The sequence below is a fragment of the Pseudophryne corroboree genome, chromosome 8, assembly GCF_028390025.1.
Source record: "Pseudophryne corroboree isolate aPseCor3 chromosome 8, aPseCor3.hap2, whole genome shotgun sequence".
Classification (NCBI taxonomy): Eukaryota; Metazoa; Chordata; class Amphibia; order Anura; family Myobatrachidae; genus Pseudophryne; species Pseudophryne corroboree.
Window position 1 is genome coordinate 300506346 of NC_086451.1, and position 23243 is coordinate 300529588.

At 47.2% G+C, this 23243-nt stretch overlaps 1 protein-coding gene across 3 annotated transcripts in view; it reads right to left on the bottom strand.

The window, feature by feature from the left end:
- Positions 1-23243, bottom strand: part of LOC134949015 (uncharacterized) — a 211639-nt gene that overhangs the window by 71685 nt on the left and 116711 nt on the right. For all 3 annotated transcript variants that reach the window (XM_063937344.1, XM_063937343.1, XM_063937345.1), the window contains 4 exons: positions 8123-8236; positions 6641-6760; positions 6164-6296; positions 5967-6028 (listed from right to left, as the gene is read on the bottom strand). In XM_063937344.1, coding sequence (XP_063793414.1) covers positions 5967-6028; positions 6164-6296; positions 6641-6760; positions 8123-8236 — 429 coding nt within the window. The remainder of the gene's footprint in view (positions 1-5966; positions 6029-6163; positions 6297-6640; positions 6761-8122; positions 8237-23243) is intronic.

Sequence of the window (23243 nt, forward strand, 5' to 3'; positions counted from 1 at the left end):
AATTACCTACCGGTAAATCCTTTTCTTGTAGTCCGTAGAGGATACTGGGGTCCACATTAGTGCCATGGGGTATAGACGGGTCCACTAGGAGCCTTGGGCACTTTAAGAAATCAATAGTGTGCACTGGCTCCTCCCTCTATGCCCCTCCTACCAGACTCAGTCTAGAAACTGTGCCCGAGGAGACGGACATATTCTGAGGAAGGATGTAACAGAACAGTGGTAAGATTCGAACCAGCACACACAAACAAGAGGAAAGCCATGTTAACCAAACTTGAACAGGAACAGCAACAGCTGAACCAACCACAATACTTAACGAAGTAACAGAGCAGGAAACACGAAGCACCGGGCGGGTGCCCAGTATCCTCTACGGACTACGAGAAAAGGATTTACCGGTAGGTAATCAAAATCCAATTTTCTCTTACGTCCTAGAGGATACTGGGGTCCACATTAGTACCATGGGGATGTACCAAAGCTCCCACACCGGGTGGGAGAGTGCTGAGGTTTTCACAGAACTGATTGACCAAAGTGAAGGTCCTCAGCGGCCAAAGTATCGAACTTGTAGAACTTAGCAAACGTGTTTGAAGTAGCTGCTCGGTAGAGCTGTAAAGCCGAGACACCCCGGATAGCCACCCAGGAAGAACCCACTGACCTAGTAGAGTGGGCCTGTACTTTAGGAACCAGCAATCCTGCGAGCAATAGACTGCTTTGAAGCAGGACACCCAATTTTCTTGAGATCATAGAGAACAAACAGCGAGTCAGATTTTCTGTGACGAACTGTCCGCTTCACATAGATCTTCAAAGCCCTCACGACATCCAAGGACTTTGAGGTAGCAGAAGTGTCAGTAAGCACCGGAACCACAATAGGTTGGTTGATATGAAACTCACACACCACCTTAGGAAGAAATTGCTGACGAGTTCTGAGTTCAGCCCTATCTTCATGAAGAATCAAATAGGGGCTTTTGTGAGACAAAGCCCCCAGTTCCGACACCCACCTGGCTGAAGCTAAGGCCAAAAGTGTAACGGTCTTCCATGTAAGAAACTTTACGTCAACCTCCTGTAAAGGCTCAAACCATGCTGATTGTAGAAACTGCAACACCACGTTGAGATCCCAAGGTGCCGTGGGTGGCACAAAGGGCGGTTGGATGTGCAGAACACCCTTCAAGAACGTCTGAACCTCAGGAAGGGAAGCCAAGTGTTTCTGGAAGAAAATGGATAAAGCCGAAATCTGGACTTTTAAGGAGCCCAAACGTAGGCCCACATCCACACCTGACTGTAGAAAAAGGAGAAAACGTCCCAGTTGAAATTCCACTGCAGGAAATTTCCTGTTTTCACACCACAAGACATGCTTTTTCCAAATACGGTGGTAATGTTTAGAAGTTACCCCTTTCCTGGCATGGATCAGGGTTGGAATAACCTTGTGCGGGATCCCCTTCTGGGCTAGAATTTAACATTCAACCTCCATGCCGTCAAACGTAGCTGTGTTAAGTCTTGATAGACGAACGGCCCCTGTTGTAGAGAATCCTCTCGAAGAGGCAGAGGCCACGGGTCCTCTAGGAGCATCTCCAGTAGATCTGCGTACCAGGCCTTCTTGGCCAGTACGGAGCAATGAGAATTGCTTGAACCTTTTCCCTTTTAATTCTTTTGAGAATTCTTGGGATCAATGGAAAAGGCGGGAAGACGTAAACCATTTGGTAGACCCATGGAGTCACCAGAGCGTCCACCGCCACTGCCTGTGGGTCCCTCGACCTGGAACAATACTGTTTGAGCTTCTTGTTGAGACGAGTGGCCATCATGTCTATTTGTGGAATTCCCCACGACTTGTCAAGGACTCGAACACCTGCGGGTGAAGGCCCCACTCTCCTGGGTGGAGGTCATGTCTGCTGAGGAAGTCCGCTTCCCAGTTGTCTACTCCCGGAATGAAGATAGCAGATAGCGCCACCGCGTGTTTTTCTGCCCAGAGGAGTGTCCTTGTTACCTCTGACATTGCTGCTCTGCTCTTCGTTCCGCCCTGTCGGTATATGTACGTTACCGCCATCACATTGTCTAACTGAACTTGAATGGCGTGATCTTGAAGAAGATGAGATGCCTGTAGAAGGGCGTTGTATATGGCATTTAGCTCCAGAACGTTGATTGGAAGAATGGTTTCCTGACTTGACCATTTTCCTTGGAACTGTTCCCCTTGGGTGACTGCTCCCCAACTTCTGAGGCCTGCGTCTGTGGTTAGCAGAATCCAATTTTGAATCCCGAACCTTTGACCCTCGGTCAGGTGAGAAGTCCGAAGCCACCACAGAAGAGAAATCCTGGCTTTTGGTGACAGACGTATCCTCTGGTGCATGTGAAGATGAAATTCGGACCATTTGTCCAACAGATCCAGCTGGAAGGGCCTTGCATGAAACCTTCTGTACTGCAGAGCCTCGTAAGAGGCTACCATCTTCCCCAGAAGGCGAATGCATAGATGCACCGATATCCGGGCTGGTTTTAGAACATCCCGCACCATCGACTGGATTACCAATGCCTTTTCCAACGCAAGGAATAGCTTCTGTTCCTCCTTATCCAGTATCATCCCCAAAAACGGAAGCCTCCGTGTTAGTTCCAGGTGGGATTTTGGTAGATTCAGAATCCACCCGTGATCCTGGAGTAGTCAGGTTGAGAGGGCAATGCTGTCCAACAACCTCTCCCTGGAGGGTGCTTTTATCAGCAGGTCGTCCAGGTACGGTATTATGTTCACTCCTTGCATGCGAAGGAGAAACATCATCTCTGCCATTACCTTGGTGAACATCCTCGGTGCCGTGGAGAGGCCAAATGACAGGGCCTGGAACTGGTAGTGACAGTTCTGTAGTGCAAACCATAGATAAGCCTGATGAGGCGGCCAATTCGAAATATGAAGGTACGCATCCTTGATGTCCAGAGACACCAGAAATTCCCCCTCCTCCAGACCTGAGATCACTGCTCTCAGCGACTCCATCTTGAACTTGAACAACCGTAAGTACGGGTTCAGTGACTTGAGGTTTAAAATGGGCCGTACCGAACCGTCCGGTTTCGGTACCACAAACAGGTTGGAGTAATAACCTTTGTTTTGTAGTTGAAGTGGAACTGGGACAATGACCTGAGTTTGTACCAGTTTCTGAATTGCTGACTGCAAAGTCATACCTGCTTCTGGAGAAGCTGGTAAGCCCGATTTGAAGAATCTGTGATGTGGGAGTTCCTGAAACTCCAGTCTGTAACCCTGGGCGATAAGATCTTTGACCCAGGGATCCTGGCATGATGTTGCCCAAATGTGACTGAAATAACGTAACCGGGCTCCCACCTGCCTGACTTCCAGGCAGTGCGGTCCACCGTCATGCAGTCTTTGAGGAAGTAGACCCGGAGGTCTCATCCTGAGAACCTGCAGCTGCTGGTTTTCTGGGTTTACTTCTATTGCCTTTGAAGGCTGTAGAAGAACTTTGGGTTTGCCTTCAGATTTCACTGTCCGAAAGGACTGCAGAGTTGGAGCTAGCCGGGGGTGCTGCGGAAGGAAGGTATGTAGACTTACCCGCCGTAACCTTGGACATCCACGTATCCAGTTCCTCTCCAAAAAGCGCCTCACCGATGCGTCCACAATCGGTGGGTTTTCCCATTTCTTTCTATCCTCCAGAGGAAAGGGAAAGGATGAGATTAACCTTTTAGGGATCTGAAACTTTTGTCAGGATTAGCCCAGGTTTCCTCAAACAGAGCATTCAATTCCTTCGATGCTGGAAAAGTAGCTGAGGATTTCTTTTTTACATTAAAATAAGATTCCTCCGCTACCTTGTCAGGAATGTGCAGGACATCTCTAATAGCTTCTATCAGGGCCTGTATTCCTTGTGACAGGACTGCATCCCCCCCACTCGTATCCACTTCACCCTCCTCTGTGTCTGATGTATCGTCATCAGTATCAGCCTGCATGAGCTGGGCCAGAGTACGCTTTTGTGGGCAAATGTCAGCGGTCTGAGATGCTGGTATGGGAACTGAATCTCTATTCATCAGGTCATCCATAGACTGTCTTAAGTATTGCGTCTCTTTCTCAGTATGGAATAACTTAGTAGAAATATTAGATATCATCCCCTTAATGGAATCTAACCATGGGGGTTCTGACCCAATAGCCTGAGAATGTGTACTATTCTGGGTACATGGTAGCGAGTCTCCGGGGGAGGACAGACACTCTGCTGTGCAGGAAACACAGTCCCTGGACATGGTAACGTAAAGGGACCCACACACACCCACACACAGAAGGTGAAAACACAGTTTAACCTACATAGAGACACAGAAAATAGAGCCAGCCACACCGCGCCGTTTTAGACAAGTAAACTCAGCTGGGTCGCCACACCAAGTCCATTAAGAGGGCTTAGTATTCTACACCCCCCCCCCCCCCATCCTTTCTAAAAAACCCTGGTACCGCTGAGGAGATGTGAAGTCTTCCCTGCGCTTCCCTGTGATGACTTGTCAGTGTAAGCTGCAGAGGGTAAATGGCGCTGGTGAGCTGCTGGATCCGCTCATAGTGAAGCTCTGTCCCCGTAATGGCGCACGGCTTCCCGTTTTTTTATACTGGCCTGAGATCTTGGTTTGCTTAACAGAGGGTTAGAACCCCTGTTAAGCTGGTTGACCAGTGTGGGTAATCATTGGTGGCTCAGCGTGCCTCACAGCGGGACATACACATCCGCATCTCCTCCTGCGCTCCTACCCTTGTGCCGCCATTCCCGTCGGCGACCCGCTAATCGGGACACCGGCGTTCTACTCACCACTCGTATTTCTTCTGGCTCTGTTAGGGGTGGTGGCGTGCTGCGGGAGGGTACGCTCGCCGTGGTGGGGCTTGGGAATGACTCCCTCAGGAGCTCAGTGTCCTGTCAGTGGAGAAACAGGACCAATGACTCTTTAGGAAGTTGGGCTGTTCTCCACCCTAAGTCCCACGAAGCAGGCATGCTGGTGCCACCCAGCAGTACCTGTAAAATAACAAACAGAATATAAATGCAGAAAACTCTTCAGGAGCTTCCATAAGCGTGACCGGCTCCTTCGGGCACATTTTCTAAACTGGGTCTGGTAGGAGGGGCATAGAGGGAGGAGCCAGTGCACACTATTGATTTCTTAAAAGTGCCCAAGGCTCCTAGTAGACCCGTCTATACCCCATGGTACTAATGTGGACCCCAGTATCCTCTAGGACAGTGGTGGCCAAGGCGTGGCTCTTGAACCAAATGCGGCTCTTTCTTTATTCAAATGTGGCTCCCAGCACTCAATCACGTGACCACAAGAGATATGTAAACCACTGCGCTCCAGCCAGACATGCAGCAGCACTATGTAGAACTGAGGGAGCCGAATACACATGGGGGAGCTGGCTGGAGTGACACAGGCGGGTGCTGGCTGGAGTGAGACATGGGGGAACTGAAGTGTATTATGTGAATCTGGCTTTTCAATATATTTTCTGCGGATCTGGCTTTTTCAATTATTTGATGTAGAAGTGGCTTTTTCATTGTATTTTATGTTGGATCTGGCTTTTTCAATGTATTTTATACTGGGGTGTGGCCTAGCAGGCACAAGGTCACACCCCATTTTTGCAAGTGCGCCTTCGGCTCGAAGTCGTCTCTTTGATGTACCTAACAAGATTTCTTGGCTCTTTGTCTCTGACTGGTTGGCCACCCCTGCTCTAGGACGTAAGAGAAAACATGTTAATAAATAAGGGACCATTGTAGATTGGGTATAAAGGGTTTGATACTGTATGCGATCTAGAGATAAAAATATAGTTGGTACAGGCAAAATTCTTAAATAGAGGTAGGTGATAACTTAGGTAGTGCTGTATGTGTTATTTATAAATTGTATGTTCATATTCAAAAATCACAAAGGAAAACTTTAGAACCAATCATCTGCAAGACTCTAGTAAAAAATGGCTAAAGATTAAGGGGGGAATTCAATTTCCCACAATTTTTTTTTGGGCGAAAAAACTGTCTTTAACGTACCTCATTTCTTTCAGCTATAGTTCCGGATTCTTCTTTAAGTTGACTGCCAGAAGCTTTTCTTACTGTAATAGAAAGTTAGTTAATTGTTCTTTCATCCTGTTTATTAGCAGCAACACATGCCATATCCTAATTTACAATGATATAAGTTGTTTCTTGGGTATGATATATTTTAATTAAATAACTATGAAACTGCGTACATTTGCCTTTTTTCTTTGCCTTTAGTGATATACAGTCCCTGAAGCCATCTCTTTCATAGCAGCCATCAGAATCACTTCCTGTGTCACAAGTGACTGCAATGGGTCCATCTTCTGCGCCAGTCAAAAGATCCTCCTGTGATTTTTTTAATGACAGGCAGATAGAAGTAGTTGTTTTAGAAACAGTAATATAATTTCTGAGCAAGTCACTATCAATATGGTGGGATTTCCAAGAGAGCATGAACAGTAATTCAATTACCAGCAAGAACCCTTGCAGTGAGAGTAAGTTCACTTACAGTACCTGTCACACTTACAGTGCCCCAAGACCCAAAGACTTTTGTTTACAGCCCAATAGGGCCAAGTACAAAAATCCATTAATCCTGGTTGAGATCGGGCCATGAGAGAGCAACAGCAACTCGCCCCCCTTGCGGCTAATTGAACTAAATAGTACAATTTGATAAGACTATGCCAGGCACTTACGTCATTTTCTGAAAATTTTCTATAAAACATTTTTCTGTCTGTCTCCTCATCATATTTAAAAGGTGACAAAAAGAAAGCAGCTTCTGACTCCAGGTGAGTTTTGATGAGGTCCAACAGTGTCTGAGGAAGAAAGGCATAGTCACAACATTCAGTGTGCCAGGACATGATGCAATTTGGGAACTCATGAAAGAAAGAAAAAAAAGAAATAAGAGAAGCAATGGCCTGTAACCAAATTAGGCAAATATATAAAATAAGCCACAGTTTTGAGGAATGAAACTCCTGGCTTAATTTACAAGAAACACTTTATCTGTAGTATCCACTAAAAAATATTATACGAAACAGTATTGAAAAAATATAACATTTATTGAAACCCAATTATTTGTTGTAAAATTAAAATGTATGTAAACACCCACAGAGCTATGTAACCAGGATTTATCACACCCTTTCAAAGCCACTAGATAATGGCCATTTGGATTACCATGTATTCTTAACTCAAAAGTCTAATGAGACCATGCAGAGAGTTGTACGAGGTGTGTGCAATAAATTTGAGCACTTGCAGCAGGCATTAGTTGGCGTACCAGTCCCCAGTGACTGCGTACTGTGGCATAAGTGGTACGGTAGCTACCAGTCTTGGCCACAAGAACAGACACCATCTGTTTGGCCACATTACTGTCTCATTGGAACTTCTGTGGCAGCGCACCTCCAACTGGGGTCCACTGGGCAGACTATTGTTTGGTCTCGGGGTCGAAAATGTAGACCCAAGATTCATCGCCACTGGTGATCTCCCAGACAGAGTTTGTGGCACCACCATCAAACTTGGCCAGCATGTTGCAGCACCAGGTCACCCAAGTATCCTTCTGCTCTCATGTCAGCTGATGGGGCACCCACCATGCAGAAACCTCACTCAGGCCAAGCTTTTCGTGGAGTATTGAGTGGATGGGTGCCTATCTCCTTCTCTAACTGGACCACGGTCACTATGGTGGTATCTGGTCCATAGGTTGACAGTCAATAAGTCAACATGCATGTGTTGACCATTTCCATGTTGACCTTGTACATGTCAACCATTTGGTGTCAACCTTTCCACTGTGGACCCAATATACCATAAGCCACTCTGGTGCACGCCTTGGTGATGGTGGACACAGGTCGGCCGCAGTGCTCATCTTCCTGTGGTCTATTGTAGTCATAGAAGATCATGGCTCTCCAGTGGCCTCTGCTGAGCTCCATAACAAGTCTGTGAAGGAAGTGAACATGCTGACTTCTTCGGTGCGCAGTGCTGCTTATATACGGTTCTGGGCCTTGACATTTCACAAGAACTTCAGCTAGAGATTACAGATCACAACCAGACAGTCAGATTGTGTTTACTAAACCTATGTACTGCACATCCGGAAAAGTATTGCATACCCCTCGATTCAACAATATAGTTAGTAGAACAGCCCGTGCAATGGTGTTTTTTTTTTCTAAAATAAGCTTAAATTTACTCACTTCTATAAATTCCTTTGGTGTTGCATCAATTTTTTGGAAGAACTGAGTGTCAAATCCAGGTTCTTGTTCTTCAGTAGTCTTTAACTTTTTAAATATCTTGAAATCTTTATATTTCTAAAAATGAAATAAAATGTTTTAAGGCACTTTCAACTTCTTACATAGCAAATGTAGAGCCTGAATCAGAGATGTACACTAATACACTCACAGCTGCGAATTTGTACGCAGCTAATATGCAAAAATATTCTACTACTGTAGCCGCCTGGAAATGGATTGAGACGCCCATCGGCAGCCTCGCAAATCCAAATGTCTGTGAACAAAGATGCAGCATCCATTGCAGATCATTGTATTATCAGAGGTTTGTGTAGCCCCATTGTCACGTAGCACTGTCACAATAAGCAAGACGGCGGAGCCCTTTCACATGTGTACAGGATCACAGTTGTAGACTGAGGTATGCTATACGCCTGCATGTGAGCTGCTGTACCCCCTCAAATGGTCCCTGCCTGTCAATCAATTTGCAAGTAATCCTCTCTGCGTGCACTGTAGCAAGACCATCGCAGTAAGTGCGCAGTACGACTTAGACGCATGTGCAGCCCCGCGATACTCGCTGAACTGTGAAAGTGTTAGGATAGTGTATAACTCTGAATCAGGCCATTATATTAGCAGGTAGTATATTAGCAATGTGAATCTATGATATTGAATACATTTTTACTTTGAATTCATATTTGTTTACCCAAGAAACTAATTAACAGATCTAGTATAATTATGTACATATCTCTATGCTACTGTTTGTCAGTTACTGGGAATGATGCTAAGCCTCTGTACCAAGCAAACTTCATTCCATAAAAGGTATCTTATTTATTTTTTATTTATTTATTACTAGTTATTTATATAGGGGGTCATTCCGAGTTGTTCGCTCGTTATTTTTTTGTCGCAACGGAGCGAATAGTCGCTAATGCGCATGCGCAATGTCCGCAGTGCGACTGCGCCAAGTAAATTTGCTATGCAGTTAGGAATTTTACTCACGGCATTACGAGGTTTTTTCTTCGTTCTGGTGATCGTAATGTGATTGACAGGAAGTGGGTGTTTCTGGGCGGAAACTGGACGTTTTATGGGAGTGTGTGAAAAAACGCTACCGTTTCTGGGAAAAACGCGGGAGTGGCTGGAGAAACGGAGGAGTGTCTGGGCGAACGCTGGGTGTGTTTGTGACGTCAAACCAGGAACGACAAGCACTGAACTGATCGCAGATGCCGAGTAAGTGTGGAGCTACTCAGAAACTGCTAAGAAGTGTCTATTCGCAATTCTGCTAATCTTTCGTTCGCAATTTTGATATGCTAAGATTCACTCCCAGTAGGCGGCGGCTTAGCGTGTGCAAAGCTGGTAAAAGCAGCTTGCGAGTGAACAACTCGGAATGACCCCCATAGTGCACACATATTCTTTACAGTGGAGCATAAAATCTATATTCCCTATCACATATACATAAACACATTCATGCTAGGGTTTATTTTGTAGAGAGCCAATTAACCTACCAGTATATTTGTGGGATAAAACCGCAGTACCCGGAGGAAACCCACGCAAGTATGGGGCAAATATACAAACTCCACACAGTTAGAGCCATGTTGGGAATCGAACCTACGACATCAGTGCAGTGAGGCAGTAATGCTAACCATTACACCATCTGTACTGCCCGTATTGTATCTTGATGCCGGCTGAATACAGACTTTTTTTTAAAGGCAAAAACGTCTGAGTTTGGCCGGCATCCTGCATGTCAGGCAAACTTGGACTCGATTACATCAAGCCCCAGAACTCTAACTATGTATGTAACTAAAAATAAGCTCTGTAGATATCTTGAGCAGGAAATGCTGCCTAGAATGTTAGTTTCGGACCTGAGTCCTAACAGAGAACTACTCTTTATTAAGTGGTCCAGCATGTACCAGTTTGGTAGAGGTCCCTCTTTTTGGACCCCATCATCACCTCTGGTCCAAGACTTTTGACTACACTTAGCAACTGAGGTGTGGTGCACTGTACATCCCTTCTTAGTGAGGCACACTTCATCCCACACCATTCCTATAATCCTCCCAACCCTGTCTCTCCAGTCATTATCCCCCACTCTTGTCACTTTGGAAGCTCCTGCTCCAAGCGGATGATGACTAGAGAGTTGGGGGAGAAGAATGTTGTGTTCCATCTGTGGTATGCATAGAGGACGGGAAACCGTTGATAGTTTACACCTTTTACAGCCATCACTGCAGCAGCTCTAACTCTGTGTGGAGATGGGAGATGGTTGGTCAATCAGGAAAGGGGGCAGGGCTATGCAGGCTGCACCAGGGAGTGGAGATAAGCTCCATTCTAGTTGCACCAAGGAATATAAAAAAAATAGGATTTTAATTACCTAACGGTAAATCCTTTTCTCGTAGTCCATAAGGGATACTGTGGTTACTTAGTATGATGGGGTCCAAAGGAGCCGGTGCACTTTAAATTTCTTCAACTGGGTGTGCTGGCTCCTCCCCTCTATGCCTCCTCCCACAGCCAGTATAGGTAAAACTGTGCCCGAAGGAGAATGTAACAATAACGAGTGGTGAGATTCACACACCAGCACACCACAACATAAACTGACCAGCAACGACTGGTAACAAAACAAAAACAGCAACAGCTGAACAGGTAAACTTCCAAACAAGAAAAACCTACAAAAAAAAGTCAACGCACTGAGGAGGGCGCCTAGTATCCCTTATGGACTATGAGAAAAGGATTTACCGGTATGTAATTAAAATCCTATTTTCTCTAGCATCCATAAGGGATACTGGGTTTACTTAGTACGATGGGGACGTCCCAAAGCTTCCAGAACGGGCGAGATCGTGCGGAGGGTATCAAACTTGTAGAACTTCACAAAAGTGTTCTTCCCCGACCAGGTAGCAGCTCGGCATAGTTGCAAGGCCGAGACTCCACAGGCAGCTGCCCAGGAAGATCCCACCGATCTTGTAGAGTGGGCCTTCAGAGACTGTGGACCAGGTAAGGCTGCCGACACCTAGGCTTGTTGGATAGTCAGCCTAAGCCAATGAGCAATGGACTGCTTATAAGCAAGGTTGAACGCCTTTGGAGTGATCCACAGATCTATACCATCTCTCTGCTGTCTACTATTTGGAGACGAACGGACATCACCGACAGCCCTAACCCGCCTTAAACCGCCACAGATATTTCCATCTATTTCATCCCTGCCTAAGGATCACCCAGCTGCGCTGTCGGAGGAGCACCCAGGCAGCGCAGCACAGGACGGCTTGTGGATTGAAAACGGCGGAGGTCCGGTGAACATCCGGCCGGACGGCTACTGCATTCACTGTTACGGGTGAGACGGGGTTTTATTTATCAATACATTATCCCGTTACCATAGCCACCCACACCAACGGCCTCATTAGGCTAGGGGCTATTTGAGCCATTCGGGACTGTGTATTTTTATTGATTTATTCATAGCCATTACCTTAATACGAGACTGTAATACTACGGCATTGGCTGCCCACACTGACGGCCGCATGAGGCTAGGTGCCTTCATCGAGACTTTATAAATAGTATTGGTCAAAAGGACGGGACTGGCTTCTACCTATTTGCCCCAACATTTAGCATTCACATCAGCGGCCGTACGAGGTTAGGAGCTAATTAGCCGCACAAGACTTTTGGATACATGTATAACGGGTAATCATTATCAGTTTAGATCGTTATTGGAAGAATTTTGAGTCCTTATTGTTGATTCAATTCCATGATATCCTACAGGCAATACATCTTCCATTTATCTACTCTATTGATCTTGGATAAATTTTTGTTTGTGCACAATATAATTATTAATTAAGGCTGGCCAGCCAGTGTGGACTTTTTAGTCCATTCATTAATATTTCTGCAGTATTGTGATCTAACTATGCATCTAAAGTGACACAGTATTACCTGTTTTAGGAACCATTTATTCTTCAGGATTTGATACATTTGTATCCATTATTGGTCTTTTGGAATACTAACCATATATGAGTGTCACAACTGAGGGCCTGAGCTGACGGGAGGCAGCCTCAGTTGTAGGGGCTGAGATGTACCGGAACCTGGGAGGTTGTATCAGACCCCTGGACATGTAAGTAGCATGAATAATAACTGCCCGAAGGCGTGACCACGACAACTTAGATAAAAGTCAATGATGTTTATTATGACAACTCCGCATCACAGCAGCAATAAAAGAAAACGTAAAAGTCAGCAAAGAATAAATACAGTTCCTGAGTACTACAGCATGGCAGGAGCCACAGGGCACTGGTAGTGTGAGATAGTTCTTATGATCTTCTAGATGGAAAGTCCTTACCAGGCCCGGCTGTAGCAATGGAGATAACCCAGGATTGTACCAGCTGGTGTTCCAGGAAGAGCTGGGTTGCTGAAGGTAAAACAGCTGCTGTGGATACTGGCTGGAACCAGACTGTTGTTAGCACGGAGTGGATACTGGCTGGAACCAGTTAAATAATAAATGAACTTTGGGAGCGATGAAATGTGAACTGAAATGTAGAACTTGAGAGCGGAGAAATAATAATTCCGGTGGAGAGTGGTAAAGTGTAGAAAGGACACCGGCCCTTTAAGGGAAGCTGTACTCTGCTGGAAGCTGAGGCTGGAAGCAGGTAGTGTTGTAGCTGGAAACAGATGAATCCACAATGGATTGGAGAGTCAGGCTACACCGCAGGTGGAATGCTGGTGCGGGTCTCTATGGTGGAAGTCTTGAGACAGGAGCTGGAACCTGGAAGACAATCATAGAAGAGAGACAAACAGGAACTAGGTTTGACAACCAAAGCACTGACGTCTTCCTTGCTCAGGTACAGCTTACTTATACCTGCAGCAAGGAAGGGGTTGGCTAGGCAATTATGCAAATCAACAACACAGACAGCAGATTGGTGGAAATGATCAGATGACAGAATCCAAGATGGCTGCGCCCATGCAGACACTTGGAGGGAAGTTTGGTTTGTAATCCATGTGGTCTGGGAAACAGTAATGGCGGTGCCGGCCACCGGAGACAGGAGACGCCAGGCTGATAGATGCACATTTAACCACGCGGGCACAGCGGAGGCCGCGGCTGATGAAAACACCACTCTGCATGTGGAAACTCAGGAACAGCGGAATCCGGTCCTGGAACGCTGAGCCCGCCTTAGGAGGCATCTGAAGGGTAAGTAATGGCGTCCAGATACCCGGATCGTGACAGCACCCCCCCCTTTAGGAGTGGCCCCAGGACACTTCTTAGGCTTTAAAGGAAACTTTGCGTGGAAATTTCGGACCAAGGCAGAGCATGGACGTCAGAGGCATTGGTCCAAGAGCGTTCTTCAGGACCATAGCCCTTCCAGTCAATGAGATACTGAAGTTGACCGTAACGGTGACGTGAGTCCAGGATCTTGGCCACTTCATACTCAACGCCTCGTTGAGTTTGGACTTTCGGAGTTGGTGGAAGTGAGGAATGAAACCGATTCAAGATTAGCGGTTTCAACAGGGAAACATGGAATGTCCTGGGTATTTTTAAGAAGGGAGGTAACTGGAGTCTGTAAGCAACAGGATTGATGACTTGATCAATTTTAAAAGGACCGATGTAGCGAGGTGCAAACTTCATACTGGGAACTCTTAACCTCAAATTCTTCGTGGATAACCATACCCGATCACCCACCTTGAGAGCAGGAACTGCTCGACGCTTCTTATCCGCAAACTTCTTGTACCTGAACGATGCCTTGAGCAGAGCTGATCGTACGCTCTTCCAGATATTGGCAAACTGATGCAAGGTGATATCCACTGCGGGAACAGAAGTTGCTGGAAGCGGTTGGAACTCAGGGACTTTAGGGTGGAATCCAAAGTTGGTGAAGAATGGTGTTGAGGAAGATGAAGAATGATACTGGTTGTTATGACAGAACTCGGCCCAGGGAAGTAATTGAACCCAGTCATCTTGAGAGGAGGACACATAGATGCGGAGGAAGGCCTCCAAGTCCTGATTCACCCTCTCAGTTTGACCATTGGTCTGAGGATGGTAAGCCGTGGAAAACTTTAACTTGACTTGGAGGACTTGACATAAACTTCGCCAGAATTTGGCTGTGAATTGAACTCCTCGATCTGAGATAATTTCTTCTGGAAGACCGTGGAGTCGGAAGATCTCTTGTATGAATACTTGAGCCAACTTGGAAGCTGACGGAAGACCGGTGAGAGGAATGAAGTGTGCCATCTTGGTGAACCGGTCAACTACCACCCAGATGGTATTGAACTTGTTGCACATGGGCAAATCTGTAATAAAATCCATCGACAAATGGGTCCATGGTCGACGGGGAACAGATAGTGGAACCAGTTGCCCCGCAGGCGACTGGCGGGATACTTTATGTTGAGCACACTTTGGGCAAGATGCAATAAACTCCAAAACGTCCTTTTTCAGAGTTGGCCACCAATAGGACCTAGAGATAAACTCCAGGGTTTTTTGGATACCTGTATGTCCGGCAAAACGGGAAGCATGGGCCCAATGCATGAGCTTCTTCCTTAGTGTCGGCTTCACAAAACTTTTCCCTGATGGGGGCGTAGAGTCCATCCCTACCGTGGAGAATGCCAACGGATTTATAATAGGATGCTTGTCTGAAGACTCTGACTCATTTTCTTGCTCCCATGAGCGGGAAAGGGCATCGGCCTTGCGATTCTGAGAGCCCGGACAGAACTGGAGTTTAAAGTCGAACCTGGAAAAGAAAAGTGCCCACCTGGCCTGACGAGGGTTGAGACATTGTGCGCCTTTTAGATATAGAAGGTTCTTGTGGTCTGTAAGGATGGTGATTGAATGAGAAGCTCCCTCCAACAGATATCTCCACTCCTCTAGAGCGAGCTTGATGGCTAGCAACTCCTGGTCGCCAATGGCATAGTTGCGCTCCGCTGGGGAGAACTTCCGTGAGAAGAAACTGCAAGGATGTAAATGACCATCTTTAGCCCTCTGAGATAACACCGCTCCTACTCCAACGGAGGAGGCATCCACCTCTAAGATGAAAGGAGAGTCGATGTCAGGCTGTTTCAGGACAGGTGCAGAGATGAACCTCTGTTTTAAAAGATGAAAAGCTTGCATGGCTTCTTCAGACCACTTGGACGGGTTAGCACCCTTCTTGGTGAAAGCAGTAATAGGCGCCACAATGGTGGAAAAGTCTCGTATAAACTTTCGGTAATAATTGGCGAACCCTAAGAACCTCTGGACCCCTTTGAGGGTTAAGGGTACCGGCCAATTCTGGATTGCTTGTAATTTCTCAGGATCCATCTCTAGTCCGGAACCGGACACAATGTACCCCAGAAACGGAATGGACTTGACTTCAAAGACGCATTTCTCTAATTTGCAGTAGAGATGATTGACACGGAGACGGGACAGAACCTCCTTTACCCAGAAACGATGTTCCTCTAAATCGTTGGCAAAAATGAGGATATCATCTAGATAGACCACGACATGACGGTATAGAATGTCTCTGAAGATCTCATTGACGAAATGCTGGAAGACAGCTGGAGCATTGCTCAATCCGAAGGGCATGACGAGGTACTCATAATGTCCGTCACGGGTGTTAAATGCGGTCTTCCACTCGTCACCCTCACGGATCCGGATGAGATTGTATGCACCTCTCAGGTCCAGCTTTGTAAAGATGGTAGCTCCGCTAACTCTGTCAAAGAGCTCAGTAATCAGGGGTAAAGGATAGCGGTTCTTGATGGTAATGTCGTTCAAACCTCTGTAGTCGATGCACGGCCGCAGACCACCATCTTTCTTCTTTACAAAAAAGAAGCCTGCGCCGGCTGGAGAAGAAGAAGGTCGAATGAACCCCTTTGCTAGGTTCTCTTTAATGTATTCCTCCATAGAATGTGTCTCGGGGAGAGACAACGGATAAGTTCGGCCTCGAGGTGGAACCTTCCCTGGAACGAGATCAATCGGGCAGTCCCATTCTCTATGAGGAGGAAGGATATCAGCAGAAGCTTTACTGAACACATCCGTGAAATCTTGATATGGAGGAGGTGGAACATCAGACGACCTGGGGAAGGAAGAACAGACAGGCAACACTTTAAACAAACATGTCTTAGAACAGGAGGAACCCCATGCCAGGATTTGCGTAGTCGTCCAATCAATTGTAGGATTGTGAAGACGGAGCCATGGAAGGCCCAGGACCACAGGATGTGTGGCTCTTGGAATCACAAAAAATGAAATAAGTTCGGAATGAAGAACTCCCACTCTCAGACGAACTGGTAGAGTCCTTAGAGAAATAACTGTATCAAAAATTTTACTGCCATCCACAGCAGTTAAGGAAAAGGACGAAGGAAGTCTCTCGGTGGGTAGGGACCACCGTTTAACATAGGCTTCAGTAATAAAGTTCCCAGCTGCTCCGGAATCCAGGAGGGCAATGACGTTCTGATAACGTTGAGCAACTTGAAGCGAGACTGGGAGGTTACAATCTTGAGGAGATGGAGAGGAGATCATTACTCCTAGCCGGCCCTCTCCTTGGCGAGCTAGGATTTGGAGTTTCCCGGACGTTTGGGACAGGCATTAATGGTGTGAGACGGAGCTGCACAATACAGACAGAGAAACTCGGAGAGACGTCTTCGGCGCTCAGCAGGAGTTAAACGGGAACGGCCAATTTGCATGGGTTCATCTGTAGTTGGTGACAGTTGGCGAGGAGGAGGAGTAGAAGATTTTGGAGCAGATGATCTTCCACGCTCAGTTGCTCTCTCTCTGAAACGTAAGTCAACTTTCGTACAAAGTGAGATTAGCTCATCTAACTTGGAGGGTAAGTCTCTGGTAGCTAACTCATCTTTAATACGCTCGGATAAACCATGCCAGAATGCAGCATACAGGGCCTCGTCGTTCCATGCCAGTTCGGATGCCAGGATCTGGAACTGTATAAGATATTGTCCTACAGTACGTGATTCCTGGCGTAAACGGAGAATCTCAGACGAAGCTGAAGTTACCCGGCCTGGCTCGTCGAAGATGCGCCTGAATGTTGACACAAATGCAGTGTAAGAAGATAGCAGGGTGTCGGACCTCTCCCATAACGGTGATGCCCAATCAAGGGCTGAGCCACTGAGAAGAGAAATAATGTAGGCAATTTTTGTACGGTCACTGGGAAAATTGCCAGGTTGTAGCTCAAACTGAATCTCACACTGGTTGAGAAATCCCCTGCAGAATCTTGGAGATCCGTCAAATTTTGCTGGCGTTGGAAGATGAAGACGTGGAGCAGAAATGGGTAAGGTGGGTGGGGTTATAGCTGGAGTCACTGTGGTTGACGCACCAGACGCGCCTGATCCACGGAGAGTTGTCTGAATCCCATCCAGCCGAGTAGAGAGATCCTGGAGACAGCGGATGATGTGGCCCTGTGCAGCCTCCTGATGTTCTAGTCGGGCTGCAAGTTCTTGCATCGGCCTGGCCGCTTGATCCTGGTCTCCGGCTGGATTCATTAGGTCAGTGCTTACTGTCACAACTGAGGGCCTGAGCTGACGGGAGGCAGCCTCAGTTGTAGGGGCTGAGATGTACCGGAACCTGGGAGGTTGTATCAGACCCCTGGACATGTAAGTAGCATGAATAATAACTGCCCGAAGGCGTGACCACGACAACTTAGATAAAAGTCAATGATGTTTATTATGACAACTCCGCATCACAGCAGCAATAAAAGAAAACGTAAAAGTCAGCAAAGAATAAATACAGTTCCTGAGTACTACAGCATGGCAGGAGCCACAGGGCACTGGTAGTGTGAGATAGTTCTTATGATCTTCTAGATGGAAAGTCCTTACCAGGCCCGGCTGTAGCAATGGAGATAACCCAGGATTGTACCAGCTGGTGTTCCAGGAAGAGCTGGGTTGCTGAAGGTAAAACAGCTGCTGTGGATACTGGCTGGAACCAGACTGTTGTTAGCACGGAGTGGATACTGGCTGGAACCAGTTAAATAATAAATGAACTTTGGGAGCGATGAAATGTGAACTGAAATGTAGAACTTGAGAGCGGAGAAATAATAATTCCGGTGGAGAGTGGTAAAGTGTAGAAAGGACACCGGCCCTTTAAGGGAAGCTGTACTCTGCTGGAAGCTGAGGCTGGAAGCAGGTAGTGTTGTAGCTGGAAACAGATGAATCCACAATGGATTGGAGAGTCAGGCTACACCGCAGGTGGAATGCTGGTGCGGGTCTCTATGGTGGAAGTCTTGAGACAGGAGCTGGAACCTGGAAGACAATCATAGAAGAGAGACAAACAGGAACTAGGTTTGACAACCAAAGCACTGACGTCTTCCTTGCTCAGGTACAGCTTACTTATACCTGCAGCAAGGAAGGGGTTGGCTAGGCAATTATGCAAATCAACAACACAGACAGCAGATTGGTGGAAATGATCAGATGACAGAATCCAAGATGGCTGCGCCCATGCAGACACTTGGAGGGAAGTTTGGTTTGTAATCCATGTGGTCTGGGAAACAGTAATGGCGGTGCCGGCCACCGGAGACAGGAGACGCCAGGCTGATAGATGCACATTTAACCACGCGGGCACAGCGGAGGCCGCGGCTGATGAAAACACCACTCTGCATGTGGAAACTCAGGAACAGCGGAATCCGGTCCTGGAACGCTGAGCCCGCCTTAGGAGGCATCTGAAGGGTAAGTAATGGCGTCCAGATACCCGGATCGTGACAATGAGAAATCAATTAGATGGTTATATATTTCATGATTGTGTTGTTTTATTCATTTTAATAAAAATTTTTATTGTGGTCACTCTAAGGATTATATTTATAGTTAATTTATTTTTATATTTGGTATTAACTACAATTAAATAAACATTTAATAAAAATAAAAAATAATTAATCCAAATATCATTGGTTTTTGATTGGCTCTTCCTTTTGCGCACACTTTGGTTCTTTTTTCTTGTTATTGATTTTTCGGGGGTTGGCAGCATCCCCATTTTTCCACATTGTGCGGCACCAGGAAGTTCACCGAGGTTGTAAGTCACGGGCGCCTCTCTTTCTCAACCCTTTTTCTGCGCATCATAGAGCACAAACAGGGAATCAGTCTTCTGATTCGAGCCGTCCTCTTGATATAGATCTTCAAGGCTCGGACAGCCTCCAATGCCTCCGGAGGAGCAGAAGTGAGAGAACTTGATGGAACCACAATAGGTTGGTTCAAGTGGAATGCAGAGCCAACCTTCGGCAGGAACTGCTGCCTTGTCCTGAGCTCTGCTCTGTCTTCGTAAAGGTATGGACTTTTACACAATAAGGCCCACAATTCTGAGACACGCCCAGCAGAAGACAGGGCCAGTAACATTACCGTCTTCCATGTAAGGTACTTGTCCTCTACCGTCATCAGTGAGTCACACCAGGAGGAGGACTGTAGAAATTCCAATGCCACATTCAAGTCCCAGGGTGCCGTTGGTGGCACAAAGGGAGACTATATGTGAAGTATCCCTTGCAAGAAGGTCTGAACTTCTGGCAACACTGCAAACTTCTTCTGGAAGAAAATACAGAGGGCTGAAATCTGGACCTTAAGGGAGCCCAGACATAAGCCTATATTCACCCCAGCCTGCAGGAAACGTAAGAAATGTCCCAGGTGCAAATCCGCCGGAGGATATTTGCACTCCTCGCACCAAGAGACATATCTCCTCCAGATATGATGGTAGTGCTTTGACGTCACAGGCTTCCTGGTCTGAACCATGGTTGCAATAACCTTTTTGGAAAGGCCTTTGTGAGCTAGGATGTTCCGCTCAACCACCATGCCGTCAAATGAAGCCGCTGTAAGTCCGGGTAGACGAATGGGCCCTGTTGACGAAGGTCTCTTCTCATTGGTAGAGGCCAAGGGCTTTCAACGGACATGTCCTGAAGAACCGCGTACCATGCCCTCCGAGGCCAGTCTGGGGTAATCAGAATTGCCTGGACTCTTTGATGCCTGATTCTCTTTAGCACCTTCAGGAGCCAATGGAATCAGAGGAAACAGATAGACCAATTGGTAAGGCCATGGCATCGTTAGTGCATCCACTGCTATCGCCTGAGGGTCCCTGGTTCTTGAACAATACTGGCAAAGCTTCTTGTTGAGCAGAGATGCCATCAAGTCGACTTGCGGGTAGCCCCACAGGTCGGTTACCTGCTGAAACACCTGTGGGTGGAGGCCCCACTGTCCCGGGTGGAGGTATGTGATGACTGAGGAAGTCCACTTCCCAGTTGTCCACCCCCCGGAATAAAGATGGACGACATTGCTCTTGGATTTGTTTCTGCCTTGAGAAGTATCCTTGACACTTCTCGCATGCAGGCTCTGCTCTTTGTTCCTCCCTGTCGATTGATGTATGCCACTGCCGTGGCGTTGTCCACCTGAACTTGAATGGCCTGATCCCAAAGCAGAGGAGAGGCCTTAAGCAGAGTGTTGTAGATCGCCCGAAGTTACAGAATGTTGATCGGAAGTAGGGCTTCGTGGGCTGACCACCTGCCCTGGAACTGAGCCCCTCGGGTGACAGCTCCCGATCCTCTCAGACTCGCGTCCGTTGTGAGGAGAATCCAATCTTGAATCCCAAAACTTTGACCTTCCAGCAGGTTTGAGGACTGTAGCCACCACAGGAGGGAAATCCTAGCCTGAGGTGAGAGACATATGATCCGATGCATCTGAAGATGTGATCCGGCCACTTGCTCAGGAGATCCAATTGAAATGTTCTGACATGGAACATTCCATACTGGATTACCTCGTATGAGGCTACCATCTTTCCCAACAGTTATATGCAAAGATGGATGGAGATCCGATTCGGCCTTAGAACCACTCGGACCATCTCCTGGAGCGTCCTCACCTTGTCCTCTGGTAGGATTACCTTCTGAGCCACCGTATCCAGAATCATTCCCAGGAACAGGAGCCGCTGAGTAGGCTCCAGGTGAGACTTCTGTAAATTTAGAATCTACCCATGATGTGACAGAAGCTGAATAGTGTGGTTGATATTGAGCAATGGAAGCTCCCTGGATCTCACCTTTATCAAGGGATCGTCTAGGTAAGGGACGATATAGACCCCCTGGACTCGGAGCTGAAACATAATTTCATAATTTCTGCCATCACCTTTGTGAAGACCCTCGGAGCCATGGACAGGTCGAAGGGCAGTACCTGGAACTGGTAGTGGTCGTTCAACAGGGCAAACCGCAGGTAAGCCTGGTGAGGTGGCCAAATCGGGATATGTAGATAAGAATCCTTTATATCCAGCGAAACGATGAGCTCCTGTTCTTCCAGACCCGAAATCACTGCTCGCAAGGATTCCATCATGAACTTGAAGACCTTTAGGTAAGGGTTCAAGGATTTTATACACATAATGGGCCTTACCGAACAGTCCAGTTTTGGTACCACAAACAGGTTGGAGTAGTAACCCTCTCCCTGTTGTTGCAGTGGCACTGGAACAATGACTTGGGACTGGACCAACTTCAGGATGTCCTGTTGCAGTGTAACTCGCGTATACTCCAAAACTGGAAGGTTGATTTGAAAAATCGGTGGGGAGGAGCACTGTCAAACTCCAGCTTGTAGCCCTGAGAATCCTGGCAGGAGCTTTCCCAGACGCGGCTGAAGTGACGCAACCAAGCTCCCACCTCGAGATTCCCTCGGGTGGGGGGACACCATGATGCTTAGGCCTTGGTGGAAGCAGAGCTGGTGCTTTGTTACTGAGAACCTGCAGCAGCTGGTTTTCTTGTCTTGCCTCTGGTGCCTCTTGCAGCATTTGAGGCACCTCAGGCTCTTGACCTAAACCTAGCGGTCCGAAAGGACTGTAAAGACAACCTCGGGTAAGAGCGCCTGACCGGTGGGGCCCCAGAGGGGAGAAACCTGGAGTTCTCCACAGTAGCTTTTCAAAATCCACGTATCCATCTCAACCCTGAATAGCCACTCTCCTGAGAAAGGAAGAGACTCCACACTGCACTTAGAATCTGCCTCTGCTATCCACTGACACAGCCACAAAGCTCTGCGCGCAGACACTGCCATGGCAGTAGTCTCTGCATCAATAGCGTCTATCTCCAAGACAGAATCACACAGGACTTGTGCAGTATCCTGAACGTGTTTTATCAGTGTAATCAAATTTACCAGAGAAATATTTCCCGCAAGGCCCTCTTGAATATGGCCCGCCCAGGTGTGAATGGCATGTGTCATCCAGCTACCCGCTATCACAGGTCTTTGTGATACACCAGCTGCTGTGTAAATAGACTTTAATGTAGTCTCTATTTTCCTATCCCAAGGATCCTTTAAGGCAGAGGTGTCAGGGACTGGTAATACCACCTTTTTAGATAGGCGTGAGACTGATACCTCTACCGCAGGGGGATTTTCCCAATGTTCCCTGCGCAGGAGATGGATCCTCTGTAATAGGTTCCAGCTCCTCCCCCTCATCCTGTCCCGTTTCATCAGATTCCGAGAATAAGTCAGGCAGCCCCCGCTTATGTGGCCCTGAGCTAGGGAGAGGGGTCTGTCTGTCACCTGCCTTTGCAACCAGGTCTGCTGCAGCCTACTGCAGCTGCTGTGTCTTTTGACTATTTGCAGAGAGCTGAGAGGACATGTCCGCCATCATGTATTTTATAGAAACTAACCAGGATGGCTCTTGAACCACCCCCCAGCTACCTCACTAATTTTGGAGGACTGGCTACATTGTTCACATGAGAGGGAACCAGCTACAGAGGGAGAGAATCTGGTATTACATACCATGCATAATTGGTGTTTTACCATGTTTTATATGGAGATAAAACACTCACACACAAACACACAGACACAGTACAAGCAAGCCTGCCCAGACTGGTATGTGAGTAGGAGACCCAGAGATAAAGGACCAGCACACTAAGCCTAGCAGACTCAGTAAGACTGCATGCTGTATTTTACACTGCGAGATCGGTGTAACACTGGAGCTTGTCCTTTTTAGGCCTATTTATAATTATAATAGCGGCTCTCACCCTTACTAACACCCCTGTACCAGTTTCCTGTGTATCTGGAGTGTCCCTGAAGGAGCTATGTGCCGTGCTGTTGCTGGAAGCAGAGGAAGGCGCCAGGAAGCCACTGGCCCTGCTCTGAGTTAGCTCCGCCCCCAGTAATGGCGCCGGAGCTATGTATCTTATTTATACTGGCAAATGTCTCCTGTGGTGGCAAACGTAGTATAAGTACTTGTTTGCACCAA